The sequence below is a fragment of the Rhincodon typus genome, chromosome 8 (genome assembly GCF_021869965.1).
Source record: "Rhincodon typus isolate 14 chromosome 8, sRhiTyp1.1, whole genome shotgun sequence".
In the NCBI taxonomy this organism is placed as follows: domain Eukaryota; kingdom Metazoa; phylum Chordata; class Chondrichthyes; order Orectolobiformes; family Rhincodontidae; genus Rhincodon; species Rhincodon typus.
This window is the reverse complement of record NC_063339.1, coordinates 39,246,322-39,260,810: the sequence shown is the minus strand read 5'-3', so window position 1 is coordinate 39,260,810 and position 14,489 is coordinate 39,246,322. Positions and strand designations below refer to the sequence as shown.

The window sequence follows — 14,489 nt, the reverse complement described above, 5'->3', positions numbered from 1 at the left end:
AGGGGGGATCTTGTAAAAGTATATTAAGATCATGAGAGGCGTGGATAGGGTGAGTGCACTCAGTCTTTTTCCCAGGGTTGGGGAAATCGAGGACTAGAGGGCATCAGTTTAACGTAAGAGGGAACCTGACGGGCAATATTTTTAAATAGAGGGTAGTACACATATGGAATAAGCTGTCAGTGAAAGTGGTTGAGGCAGGTACATTAACAACATTTAAAAGGCATTTGGATGAATAATACATGGATAGGAAAGTTCAGAAGGATATGGGCCAAGTGCAGGGAAATGTGGTTAGCGTGGATAGACATTTTGGTTGGCATGGATCAGTTTGGGGTGAAGGATCTGTCTCTGTGCTGTAGGACTCTATGACTCTATAACAGACATATTTGGAAAATAAAGACAGCTTGCCAATTTACACATAGTAAGGTCCCACAAATAGCAACGTAGCATAAATCTGTTTTGTGATGTTAATTAAGAGATAAATATATCGGCCAAGACAATGGGAATATCTCTTGACCTTCTTCAGAATCGTGCCAAGGAATCTCTTACATCCATCTGAGAAGGTGTAAAGGGCCCTGGTTTAACATCTCAAGTGAAAGACAGCACCTCTGATGTTATGATACTAAGGAGTGCCACACAAGTTTGAAAGCTCACACCCTGGAGTAAAACTTGAGCAGCTAACCTGCTGATTCGTAGGCAAGATTTCAAACGATTTACATTGAGTAAGCCTCAGAAGCTGGCACTTTTTACATCTGATTCTAGCTTGCACTGACCTTTTCTAGACAGAACACTTGATCCTAATTCAAACAAAAGACTGTTGACCTTAAATGTCAGCTCTGTGGCCATCCCCACTTGCCTTCTGACTTACTGAGTGGAAGATGCAGCAGCAAAATAGACCAGAGAGTCAACTGAATCTAACCATTTAAATGACATTATGGCTGATCTGATGATTCTCAACTCCATTTTCCTGCCTTTTCTCTATAACTCTCAATTCCTTTACTGATTAGAAATCTGGCTATTTCAGCCTTGAGATCTTTAAATGACATAGCCTCAATAGCTGTCTGCAGTATAGAATTCCATGGATTTATTACCCTCCGAGAAAAAAAATTCTCCTCCTGTTTTAAACGTGCAACTCCTTTATCTGAGATTATGCACTTGGGTCAAACACACTTGCACAAGTAGAAGCAACCTTTCTGTATCTGCCTTGCTAAGTCCACTAAGAATCTTGTCTGTTTCAATAAGGTTACCTCTCATTCTTCTGAATTCCAAGTAGCACACACCTAACCTTCTCAACTTCTCCTTACAAGACAGTCCCTCCATATGGGGTACAATCCTAGTAAACCTTCTCTGAACGGCCTTCAGTGTCAGTATCTGTTCCTTTAGGTAAAAGGGATAAAACCTGTTTGCAGTATTCCTGCTATGGTCTGACTAGTAATTTTATGCAATGTTCGCAAAACTTGCTTATTTTGTACTATTTTCCCTTTCAAAATAAATTGCCTTCCCTATTAATCCTCAAAATTCATGAGCAAGGACTCCCAAGTCCCTCTGCTTTGTAGCTTTCTGCAGTCTTTCTCCATTTAAATAATATTCAGCTCCTCTATTCTTCCTTCCAAAGTTCATAAACTCACATTTTCCCACATTATATTCCATCTGCCAAATTTCTGTCCCCTTAACATATCAATATCTGTGTAAACTCTTTATATCCCGCCTCTGGCTTCTATTAATTAGCCAATCCTCGATCCATGCTAATACAATACCTCCAACAACATGGGCTCATCTTATTAAGTAGCCTAATGTGTGACATCTTATCAAATGCCTTCTGAAAATCCAAATATGTTCCCCTATATCTATCCTGCTTCTTACCTCCTCAAAGAATTCCAATTAATTTGTCACGCATGACTTCCCCTTCATGAAGCCATCTTGTTATGTATTTCTAAATGCTGTGCCTTTACATCCTTTAAAATCGAGTCTAACATGTTCCCAATAACAGACATTAAGTTAACTATGAGCCAATTAGCTTTTTTTCTTGGCTGCTTTCATTTTCAAATAATGGTGTTACATTGGTTGTTTTCTAATCCTTTAGGACTTTGCCAGAACCTAAGGATTCTTGGAAAATTACCACCAGCGCATTCACTATCTCTATAGCTACTTCTTTTAACATCCTAGGATGCATCCCATTAGGTCCAAGGGACTTATCATTTACCCCCATTAGTTTCCCAAGTACATATTTTTTCTAGTCATAGTTATTACATGTATTTCCTTTCCTTATTTTACTGCTGGATTATTTAGTAATTTCGGAATGCTATTAGTGCCTTCTAATAAGAAGACAAAGTGCTTGTTCGAATCCTCTGCCATTTCTACATTTCCCAACTTCATTCTCTAAGAAGTCTACAGTCACTTTGGCTTCTCTCTTCCTTTTTTATATATTTAAAGAAGCTTTTGCTGTCCATTTTGATATTACTTGAACATTTACCCTCAAAGTTTACCATCTCCCCCTTTAGTATTTTTATGGTCATCTTCTGTTAGTTTTTAAATTTTTCCCAATCCTCTGTCTTACCACTAATCTTTACCAGATTGTATGTTTTGTTTTCTTCAGTCTGATGCCAACCTTAACTTCTCTGGTTATCCATGATAGGTTTATCCCCTTCCGATAATCCTTCTTTCTCATTGGAATATGTCTTTGCTGTAAACCATGATCTATTTTCTTGAATGTAAGTGATTATTCCTCAACCATCTTTGTTCCTTAATTCCTTTCCCAGTCCATTCCAGCTAGCTTTGTCTACATTTCTTTGTAATTACCCTTGTTAAAGTTTAGCAGTGGTTTCTGACCCAAGTTTGTCCTTTTCAAATTGAATGTTAAATTCTACCATGTTATGGTCACTGTTTCCTTGGAATTTCTTTTACTCTGAATTTATTAAACCTGCCTCATTAAGAACCACCAAATCCAAAAACTGTCTGATTCCTTGTTAAATTCACAACATATTGCTCTCGGAAACCGTCCCAAATACATTCTTACGAATTTTTCCTCAGAGCTTCCTCTGTCGATCTGACTATCCCAATCTACATGACGATTAAGTCATGCATGATTAATGTACTGCCGTGGTTGCTGCCATCATTATCTCCTGTTTTTTTTTCTGCCTCAGCATATAGCTACTGTCAGGGGGCCTACAGACTACACCTACTGGTGACTTCTTTCAATTTTTATTTCTTACCTCAATTTACATGGATTCTGTGTTTTTCAATCCGAGATTATTCCTTGCTAGCATACTTATTCCATCACGTACCAACAATGCTATGGCACCACCCTTAAATATCCCTGAATATTTAGTTCCCACCTCTGATCTAGTATCTTCAGCATTTCTACTCCGATTTTCTGATTTTAAAATCCTGGGCAAAAACATTCCTTTTTAATGTTAGGGAGAGGATAAAAACATTACCTTGGCATCACTCTTCATGGAGGTTGGAGTTTTGACTAATTTATAATAATACTCTGCTCCAGATAACATTAGTACCTTATACTGAAAATATGCCAGTGAACTGACTCAAAAATTCTGTGGCAAACAAGTTTTCATTATCTGAGAAAGTACTTGCTCATCAGGGTCCCTTGCAGAGTGACAGTTTTATAAAGACTGTGTTGCACCAAACTATTTGTAGAAATGTTAATTTTGTGAGGCTACATTTTCTATAGTTTTCCCCCAAGCTGACACTGACTCAGAGAACCTGAAACATAACTCTTCTCCACACAGATGCTGTATACCTGGAGTGTTTTCCAAAATTTTCTGCTTTGATTTCACATTTCCAATACTGCAGTTGCTATGTTTTAATGTGACATTTTGAAAAATGACTAGCAACATTATGGGAAGTGAGAAAAGGTCAAGGAACAATGGCCAATATTTAGTGCTATCGCTTCACATTTATAACATGCACTAGGTGAGGCATAAGACAGCAAAAATTAATCAAAATCAAAAATATTTTTGAGTGATCTAAAATCTAACAGGAAGAATATTCCAGAGAGTTAAAACTGGTCAAATAGGTACAAGGTCAAAGTTATTTTGTTAATTTTACTGCCTCAGTGTAAAACATAAGTATCTCGTGTAGGAGGGAAGGTTTAACTATTGGTTTTGTCAGAATGCCTAGTTCTGCAACTCCGAATCACACTCCTACATGTTAAATTAAAACCAACAGTCAGAACAGTGCTGCCTTCATACTCTAATCTTAGGATGTGTTCTACAGTCCCCAGCAGCAAGGACATTATAAACCCCAGATAATTAAGCTCTCTGATCTGCTTTTTCAAGTATTATTTAGTCAGACATATTTTTTCCCCAAGTCTTACTGCATTCCTTGCAATGCTGTCAGTGAATAGATAAAAAAATATTTAGGAACCAGATATTCCTTTCCACAGAAGGCCCAATGTCAATGACCACTTTTAACATAAAGGTGGCCTTTATGACACCCAGGTAGAAGATTAATTTTGAAAAACATAGGTTTTCCATTTATTATAGCTCAGAAAAAATATTATCTATGGAAATTATTGATAACTTATACATTTAACGAACCCTTCATATACTTTTGGTGTACACGAAGCAGGAAACAAGAAACAATGCATGCAAATATGGCATTTAATTAAATAAATCATTCGAAGTAATAGTGAATGGATATCTTCAATTCAAGCAATGAAAATGAAATAAAATTATTGGTATATGCCAATGTTTGCCTTTTCGAATTAAATGAATTTTTGTCAATAGAAGATCAAGATTGATCCGTGATTTATGAAACTCTCCTGAAAACACCAAAGCAGAGACCATTCAAAGAAAAGAAAACATGGTACAGCTTTTGTTTACACTGAGGAACTGGTTTTGCTATGATGAGATTACACTGGCAGCAGAACAACTGTGGACCAGTTGCTCAGAAATTATTCTGGCCACTGTTTCCTGGTATTGAAGAAGGTCAATGTTAAAACTGATGTTTGGCAACTACAGATTCACTCAAATGTTCAGTCTGATTAAGACTAAAATGTTCTCTCCATTCAAATACAGCTGCAATATAAATGGGATATCATATACATCACAGAGACACATAATGCAGAGCACAGTCCGTGAACAAGACTGTTGCTTACACCCAACTTATGGTACAACATTGTTCCCAGTAGAAGAGATTCTGAACATGGATTGACTTTGAATGTTATATTTTCCAATTTACATTGCATCAATGCTAATATGAATGAATGTGCAAAATCTGTAAATGCAAAATGGTTGAACACATTACATCAAAATTACAAAAGCAACATGAAAAAAATGTACATATTTCATTTCGTCATGACTGAGGAGTCTTGATACTATTGTTACTCTAGTTAAGGTATTACTTATAGTGCAAAACACAAGAATGGAAGTGTTTGTAGAGGGAATTAGTTGTGGTGGGAGGGTTGAACTGGGTCAAATGGGGTGATTCTACAGCAGAGAAACACAAAAAAGAACTTTAGGAATGGAAAATTGGGGACATATTGCATGCTGGCGTTCACTCTTTCCTCATTTTTAGAATGTATAGAAGTTTAAAGAGGCTGCATTCTTAAAGCCATCGAGAGTTAAACAAAACTCTGTCCAGCACTGCCACCCAGTGAATTAGTAACGCAGCCACATGGTGACACATCCATTAACTTTGAAGATCTAACTACAATTTCAGGGCTGGTTTCATAGCCAGTGTTATATGACAGGCCCTTTAACATTATAAATAATGATTACATTCCACTTATAGGCATATTAGGCACATTTTGACTCTTAAAACTGAATGTCCATTGACAAAGCCTGATATCCTTCTCAATGGGTTTTCAGACAGAACATTGTGACCCACTAAATAATGTTGGAGCTAATACATGTAGTTTTCCTGCACCACCAACCATTATATAGTATTACAAAGCCACAATTACAATATATTATCAAAACATAATCAAATACCTGTAGTTCCTTTCTTTTCAACCTTTTCAAAATTTTGTCTGTGGGACTCTAATTTTGTACTTGACTGATCGAGGCCCATGTCAGACTGCTCAATCTTCTTATCTTCTGCAGCTTTCATACATATTTGAAACTGACTGGTGTATTTTTCATGCTGACAAAGCATAACAAAACACAAGGTGAGGCTGCGTTTCCAACAATTTTCCGAAAATTAATGATAACTGAGCTCCACTTACCTTTAGGGCCTCTTCAGGAACTGTGTGCACACTTTTTTCCAATATATACATATTAGGATTTGAAGATTTTGTTAAGAAAGCAAAATAATGTAAACATATCAGTAATAGCCTCAACAAAAAAAAACATTAAACTGGTTAAACAGAGCTCCTAATAGCCAAGAATTTATTAGACAAGCACACTCCCCAATCTGAAGTCCCTTTTCAGTCAATTCAACACTGCGCGCTTTGAAACGTATATATGTAAATGTCAATGTAAATGTAAACGTATACCTGTAACGTGGATATGACTATTCTCCCAACCAACGGTATAATAGTTCTAGAAGGCTCATCTTCCTGCTTCCATGGCAAAATAATAGAAAGTGACAATGGGCCATAAATCCCTGCAGTTAGCAACTGACATTAATTACAGTTACACTCACTACTGACACTTGTATCACACATCAATATGATAACAGCATAGTGATGTCAGTATCACTTCTGAAACCTTGAATTTGTTATGTAAGTGCAATGATTTACCTTTTTTGCCAAAGAAAGTTCAATAATAAAAGTGCGAAAGACAGATAAAGAAATAGGGCAAATTACAGATAACAATGTACAATGATAGAGATAAAGAGAAGAAAAGGAGAATGGACCAAGAGACATATAAAAAAAAGTGCAATATGCTTGATGAATATGTGCCATTATCGCTAATGAGCTTTTCTTTAATTCATTTTAAAGCATTGAAATTTTCCAGAAATTCAAAATGACGACATTTTAGCAGAATGCTTTTTCTTACAGAAAATTAATTTCTGAAATTAATCTAAAATGATTGCATTGAGCAGACAAAAAAAATCCCTATTGACAGGAGTTGTGAAAGAATAAATGTTTTTGTAGTTCATTATGCCAAATTATTTCACATTCTTTCTGAGCCAGAGAAATGATAAACAAACTGTAAAGCTAAGACATGAACTTGTAGATCTACAAACAAACATAGGTGGCGAAATCAGTTTAGATGCAAATCCAAAAGAATATATAATATTTTACTGCATTTTTAAGTAACTTAACTGAGATCGCATCTGGAACACTATATTGCAGTGATATGATTCTGATCAGGCTCCTCTTGAAAAAATATTTATTCAAATAAATTTCATCACTGGACTTTTATCACTTCCTGTGAACCAATATTATCTAACATCACTAGAGTTCAATCACATGAAATACATTTCCTTATTGCTTCCTGAATCCACACAAATCATATGCATTGACATTTGAAATGCAAAACCTCACTAACATTTCAGTAAGATGAATAGCAGTTTTCAAAAATAGCTTACTGTTCCTACAAACCTCTAATTGTCACCAGCATTTGCAACATGAGCAAATGAACCCTTCTGCATTGTGAGTGTATTTCCTCATGTTATTTCCCATCAAAAGTTTGAAGACTTCAATTACTCACCTGAAAGTCTTCAAAAAGGCAAACATTCCAAGCTTCTTTCATAAACATAAGGTTATAATATTTTTAAAAAATCTGTTTGCTAGCTTCTGTATAAAAAGAAAACTTGTGGCTCCACAGACAAGAACAGAGTGCTGGAGAAACTCAGCAGATTTGGCAGTATCTGTAGGCAGAAAAACAGAGTCAACGGCTTCGAGTCTGATGACTCTTCCCCAAGAAGGACCTCCAACAATTTCTGTTTTTGTTTCAGATTTTCAGCATCCATAGTTCTTTATGTTTATTTTAGTGACTCCATTGAGTCTGAGCAATCCCTTGCACTGGGTTACAGACCTCTTTAATTTGCATGTCATCTGATTATACACCTTATTTGCATGTTTATTGTATCCAAGCACTAGATTGACAATTTCATTGATATTCTTACTCAGTACTGTTTTAACGTCAGCCAATACTTTTGTGACCAAAATGGTGCAATGAAGAGAACATGGTTCACCTTTAGTTTTTGCATCTTGTAAACAGGAGGGCAGAATTTCCAAGGTTTTCTAGATTTTTCTGGCAGAATCAGCCTTTTTCAATCATTGCAATTGTTTAAGTTTTGTAGTTATCATTGCAAACAGAAAACAGAACAAGTCTGAAATGAATGGCATTGACAGTAACAATCAAGAAAATTCCACTGGCAAAATAATCATGAGATTTGCCTGTCAGATACTTAGTTACATGCTACTTGCATAAATATAGTGCTTCCAGATTAGATATTGTAAAATTACCAACATGTTTAAGACATTATGAAATTGGAAACAATAAGCCCAAAAAAATGCAATAAATCCAAGTATGTTTTGTGTGTAGAACTGAATGCAAGAATGCCCTACAATAATCTTAACACACTGTACAGATCAATAAACTCCACAAAAAAGAATGATACCTAATATGAAATACTAAAACTTTTCTCCATTAAATGACATTTTATATCGTTATTTTTCTTGTTCCACTTCCATCTTTGAACAGAGGGTTGATTTATAAACATTAAAAGGACATACAATAATTATAAGCAAAGGCTTCAGACAGATCAATGAGATTAAAATGAAAGGATATCATATCCAAAACGAATACTGTCTTTCACTTTTAGAGTTATGTACATCTGGTCAGGAATCCTCACATCATTCACAAATGTCTGCAGGAATAGAATGCAGAGACACATAACTGTTTAAATTCAAAGGTGTTACATTCAAAAATAAGCCACTTGCAACCTACTCAGTTAATCAAAATAAAGAACGATGTAAAACATTTATTAATAATTTCTTTTCTAAAATTACATTTTTTACATGTTAAATAAAAATCATATTATGGTGGTTTCTGAATTAACAGTATATGCTTTTAGAAATACAATTTTTTTAAAAAAATTACCATAGGATGATGGCGTTGCTACTTAAGCCAGAACTTACTGCCCATCCTAATTGTCCAAGGACAGTTAAAAGAGTCAATCACATTGTCATGGATCTGCAGTCACAGGTAGGTCAGACGAGGCAAGGACTGAACCACGTGGTTTTTTACTACAAACAGTAGTTGCATGGTTGCCATTAGACTAGCTTTTAATTCCAGGGATTTTTTAAAAATTCAACATTCACCACGTATCATGGCAGAATTCAAACTGATGTTCCCCGAATATTAACCTTGGTTTCTGGATTACGAGTCCAGTGACATTACAACTGCGCCATCGCATCCATCTAGCTAAATGAAACATTTTTCTAACCCAGTGAACTGTATTAGCAACATGAATGCATGCATAGACAGGATAAAACAGAAGCTTTATTGTTTTTCTACATACCCCATTCAGACTTCCAAGATCCTTTACCCGGTGCTCATCTGTAGCTGTGTCATAGTTGATTACTGCATGCTGCTTGTCTACACTGCGAGACTAGGAAAACAATATAATGAATTCTAAGCTGTTCAGAAGAAAAACTGCCTTCAAAATTGTGTTAATTGGTTCCAGACTAACATAGTTACTTCCTTTGGATTAGAAATATCCATGACCAAAAAAAAGTACATGGTCTGTGCAACTCCCATTTGTTGTACAATTGCTGGTTAACGCCACGTACTATTATTTACCCTAATAACCAACTGCAATACTGAAGTGCAACTGGAAAGCCCAATTAACATATGCTTTGAATCAGACAGTACATAATTGCTAGATGTTCTATTTGCAAAGCTGTGAAGGTCAATCTAACCAATTTTTTTAAAAAATTGTATGAGGCCAATCAGCAACTTAGAGGAAATGATAAAAGTTAACTTTCAAAATCCGTAATATCAAGAATTACTTTCCCTTTCAAGTTGAATGGCCTGTTAGCATATTTTATCTCCAGCAATTACACTTTTTCTTTTAGTATCTACGAATCAAATTCAGTCCAAATTTATAATGTTTTAAAGCCAGCCGAAGATGCAATGTTATTTCCCATTTCAATTTGTGCAATGGTACTTCCAATATAAAACCAGCTAGCAGTGAGGAGATGCAACTCAAAATGTCAAAGCTCACAGGCTGTGTCAGCACGTTTTGAAAAACTAAGATTGTAAAACCTATAATTATCACTTACACTCCAGCACAATACTAAAATCTTGGTTCAAATAACTTTTGTCAAAAGAACTTTAGCTGGCATTTTAGATTCATAGCCTTTTTCAAAACAGTTTTATCAACAGCTACTCAAAAATCCTGATCTAGCTTCAAGCTCTGAACGTTCCACTCCCGCACAACCCAGATATCCTTCCAGTTCAAGGACCGCAACTCCCCCCCTCCGGTGATCAAAAATGCAACCACATCTCTTGCATTTCCCGCACCTCTGCCTTCACATCCCATCCTCCCCAAGAAAAATAAAGACAGAATCCCCCTTGTCCTCACATATCACCCCAGTTAACCTCTGTATCCAATGTGTCATTCTCCACCACTTCTACCACCTACAATCCAACCCAAAACCAAAGAGATATTTCCCTCCCCACCCCATCTGCCTTTTGTAGGGACCACTCTCTCCACGACTCCCTCGTCCACTCCACACTCCCCACTAACCTCACCACCCCCGGCACCTTCCCCTGCAACCGCAGGAAATGCTACACCTGCCCCTGCCCCTACACCTCCCCCTCACATCCATTCAAGGCACAAAAAAAACCTCCCACATTAGACAGAGGTTCACCTGTACATCCATCAACGTAGTCTACTGCATCTGCTGCTCCCGATGTGGCTTCCTCTACATCGGTGAGACCAAGCGGAAGCTCGGAGACCGTTTTGTAGAGCATCTGCGCTCTGTTCGCAACAAACGACACCACCTTCTGGTCGCCAACCATTTTAACTCCCCTTCCCACTCCGTAGGTGACATATCCTGGGCCTCCTTCAGTGTCACAATGACGCCACCTGCAAACTGGAGGAGCAGCACCTCATATTCCACCTTTGGAGCCTACAGCCCAATGGCCTAAACTTGAAATTTACCAGTTTAAAAATCTCCCCACCCACGGCCTAATCCCATGACCAACCCTCACTCTCATCCACGCCTCCCTGAGCTGACACAACCTGTCCATTTCTCCCCCACCTCACTGACCAATCCCCACCACTCCCTTCCACCATCCTACCTAGCTTCCCCATCCCCACCCCTCCTCTCTATTTATTTCTGAGCTCCCTTCCCCTTCCCCATTTCTGAAGAAGGGTCCTGAACATCAACTTTCCTGTTCTTCTGATGCTGCTTGGCGTGTTGTGTTCCTCCAGCTCCACACTGTGTTGTCTCTGACTACAGCATTTACAGTTCTTATTATCTCTGTATATTTCTTTACTTTCCTTTTGTATTGGACAATGTTCCCTTTTGTGTGGCCCTGTTCCTATTTGTCACATACTTGAAATTGAGCCTTTATTGCTTTTCTCTACAGCTTAGCAGGTAATAAACCTGCTCTTTAAGTCAAAAGCAAAAAACTTGTAATTAGCTACTTACTAGTATAGTAAAAAAATCAGTTAACTAGACTTAAAACTGGAGAAAGGTATTACTATGTACTAAAAATAACATGTTTGTTGTAAGTAATTGAAGTAAATGACGGAAACTGATTCACCCCTTCTCTCTTGGTCTCAGTGTATGCAATTACCCATGTATATGGCAAGTGCAATGAGAAATACTTAAATGACCAGCAATTAAAAGGAGAGGGAGAGGATGGAACATAAAATCAACAGTGTTTTCTGCAGGCAATTTTAGAATGCAAAAAAAAAGTGCAAAATTATCCTGAACATTTTCTAGGAAAAAGCTTAGTACAGTGCTCGTAATATATTTGTTCATTCAAAACTAAAATGATCCAGTAAAGGTTTTATCCACTGGAATGGGATAAAACTTATGTTATATCTACTGACAGCTACAATAGGTTGTACCATACCTATTGAAAGTTAAAAAATCACAACTTACAATAGAAAAAACATATTTATCATGTCTGGCCACAACTCAGACATTGCAGCTTGGAGAAACTTTGATCCTACAAAGGTTTGCATACACCCACGAGACTTTAAACATGCTGAGGTAGAAATTCCTGCTTTCTCAGAGTCTAGATGGGAATTCCTACTTTCAATTAAATAAGTTGTGCTCAAATTTATCAAGTATCCCAGAGAGCTAACCAACTCCCAGAATATTTTAAAATCATAGTTCAACCATACAAATTATATTTCATATGAAGTCAAACTAGAGAGGAGTTGACTTCCACAGGTCTCCTAACAATTCTTCACGCTGATTCAAAAATTACAGAGTCAGATGTCTACAGCACAGAGAAAGGTCCTTTGGCCCATCAAGTCTGCGCCAGATAAAACAACCACCTAACTTTACTAACCTCATTTTCCAGCACTTGGCCCATAGCCTTGTGTGCTTCTGATTTTGAGAACTTCAGACAACTTGGCAGTGCTAAATGAATTGCCAGTTTTTTTAATGTAAAAGGATTAGTAATTTGGGTTGTTCTGTATGTGATCCCTTCAATAGAACAACTATCACAACAGAACTTGACTTAGTCTGCTAATGATAGTAGTGCTTAACAAGCTTCATGCTAGAATTCAAATGTCAGATGTACATAAAAGACATATGTAAATAATTCCTAAATGCTGCAACAATATGTTAAAATGTTTGATAAACTGAACTGAATTTAAATTAAAACTGTAAGAACTGCAGATGCTGTAAATCAGAAACAAAAACAGAAATTGCTAGAAAAGCTCTGCAGGTCTGGCAACATCCGAGTAGAGAAATCAGAGTTAACGTTTCAGGTCAAGTGACCCTTCCTCAGACCTGAATTTACACTTGGGCCCACATGGGGAGATAGTTTTCTCATTTCCAAAGTAACGTACCTAGGATTCAACTCTACAGAACATTCCTTTATTGATGCCAAGTTATGCAATCACTATCTCACGGTACTTCTGTAACTTTGAGAAATAAATTCATGAGCATACTAAAATATTTGTATTCTTAAGCTTTTAAGAAATATGGAACAAACATTCTGGCATGTGCTTGATACAGGAATAAAGAAACCTATAGCAGGTTAAAATCAGAGGTAAAGTCTAGAACTTTAATGCATTTTATTCAAGCATATGTTTATAACTTAGTATTTTGGATGTATTTTAATTAACCATTAACCTATAGTAGTTAGTGGTCTTAAGAATGCATATGCACGTCAGAATGACATTTACGACTGAGACCACAAATTAAATTCGACCTGAACTAATGTGATTAAAATATAATGCGTCCCTTTGATGCCTGAAAAAAATTTTGCTACAAGTAAAATTTGGGCAACCTCAATCTAGTTCCTGAAGGAAACCTCAATTGTAAAAAAGGTACTGACCTCACTCAGAGGTCACAGAATGGCTGATGTGGGAAATAAAAAGGTGATAAAAGAAATGCTCCTCAGAGGGTGAATCTATAAGTAGAACAAACCACATTCTTAGCACCGATTCCATCCCAGCCCTCACTGTAGACAACTATGAAATGGTCCACTTTTATTTTACTTTTTGCCATTACTCGATAACGCACCCAAAGTGTACTAACTTGTTTGCTTCACAATAAATTAGTGCACTATTATAACATAAAACTGCAAACATCTTGATCATGCTGAACTGGAAAGTATGTTGTTGAATATGAAAATGAGCATTATACCATGTAACATACAATGCTCTTGTTGCACAATTGTGTGGAACTGTTTGTGCCCATCTGAAATCACTATGGGCAGCTTTTGTGCTTTGGAAAAATTAGCTTTTAATTGATCGCTAAGCCAAAGCATGGAGTCAGATTTCATTTAAACAAATAAAAGGTGGCTTCTAATGTCAAGTTATTTATGTTTTATGTCTTTATTGCTAGGAGATTTCTCTGGAACTATGGAAACAATTAGCATGCATGGTCTTTTTCTAAACTCCTTTGTATAAAAGGTAAGACAACACGTAAGCATGTGATAGACCCATACTGGATTGGACACAGATGTTTCCAAAGGCCTCAACAGTCGATAGACATGAAAGTTGTTAAAATAAATCTGAGACATTGTTCAAAAATTACTTGTAATTCATAGAATCTACCCTTTTTTTGTTTGGTGCTCTCTGTTACAAATATAAAATAAAATGTTGTTTCATCTGTCTCTTTCAAAGAACATACTGGTCACACAGTGCTTCCAATGTGTTACAAGAATTCAGAGCAACAACATCTGCTTAATAGCTTGAAGGACCACAAAACTACACTCTACATTCCTTACAAAACAAAAATCATTCTAACTTGATATCAAAGTATTTCTTGTTTTAATCACAGAATCCCTACAATGTGGAAGCAGACTATTCGGCCCATCGAGTCCACACTGACCATCCAAACAGCATCCTGCCCAGACCCAGCCCATCCCTATAACTCT

The 14,489-nt window shown here is 36.7% G+C and overlaps 1 protein-coding gene across 8 annotated transcripts in view; it reads right to left on the bottom strand.

The window, feature by feature from the left end:
- Positions 1 to 14,489, bottom strand: part of cep170bb (centrosomal protein 170Bb) — an 81,608-nt gene that overhangs the window by 61,562 nt on the left and 5,557 nt on the right. For all 8 annotated transcript variants that reach the window (XM_048600231.1, XM_048600232.1, XM_048600239.1 and 5 more), the window contains exons 3-6: positions 9,433 to 9,522; positions 8,700 to 8,778; positions 6,182 to 6,240; positions 5,949 to 6,099 (exon numbers count right to left, since the gene is read on the bottom strand). In XM_048600231.1, coding sequence (XP_048456188.1) covers positions 5,949 to 6,099; positions 6,182 to 6,240; positions 8,700 to 8,778; positions 9,433 to 9,522 — 379 coding nt within the window. The remainder of the gene's footprint in view (positions 1 to 5,948; positions 6,100 to 6,181; positions 6,241 to 8,699; positions 8,779 to 9,432; positions 9,523 to 14,489) is intronic.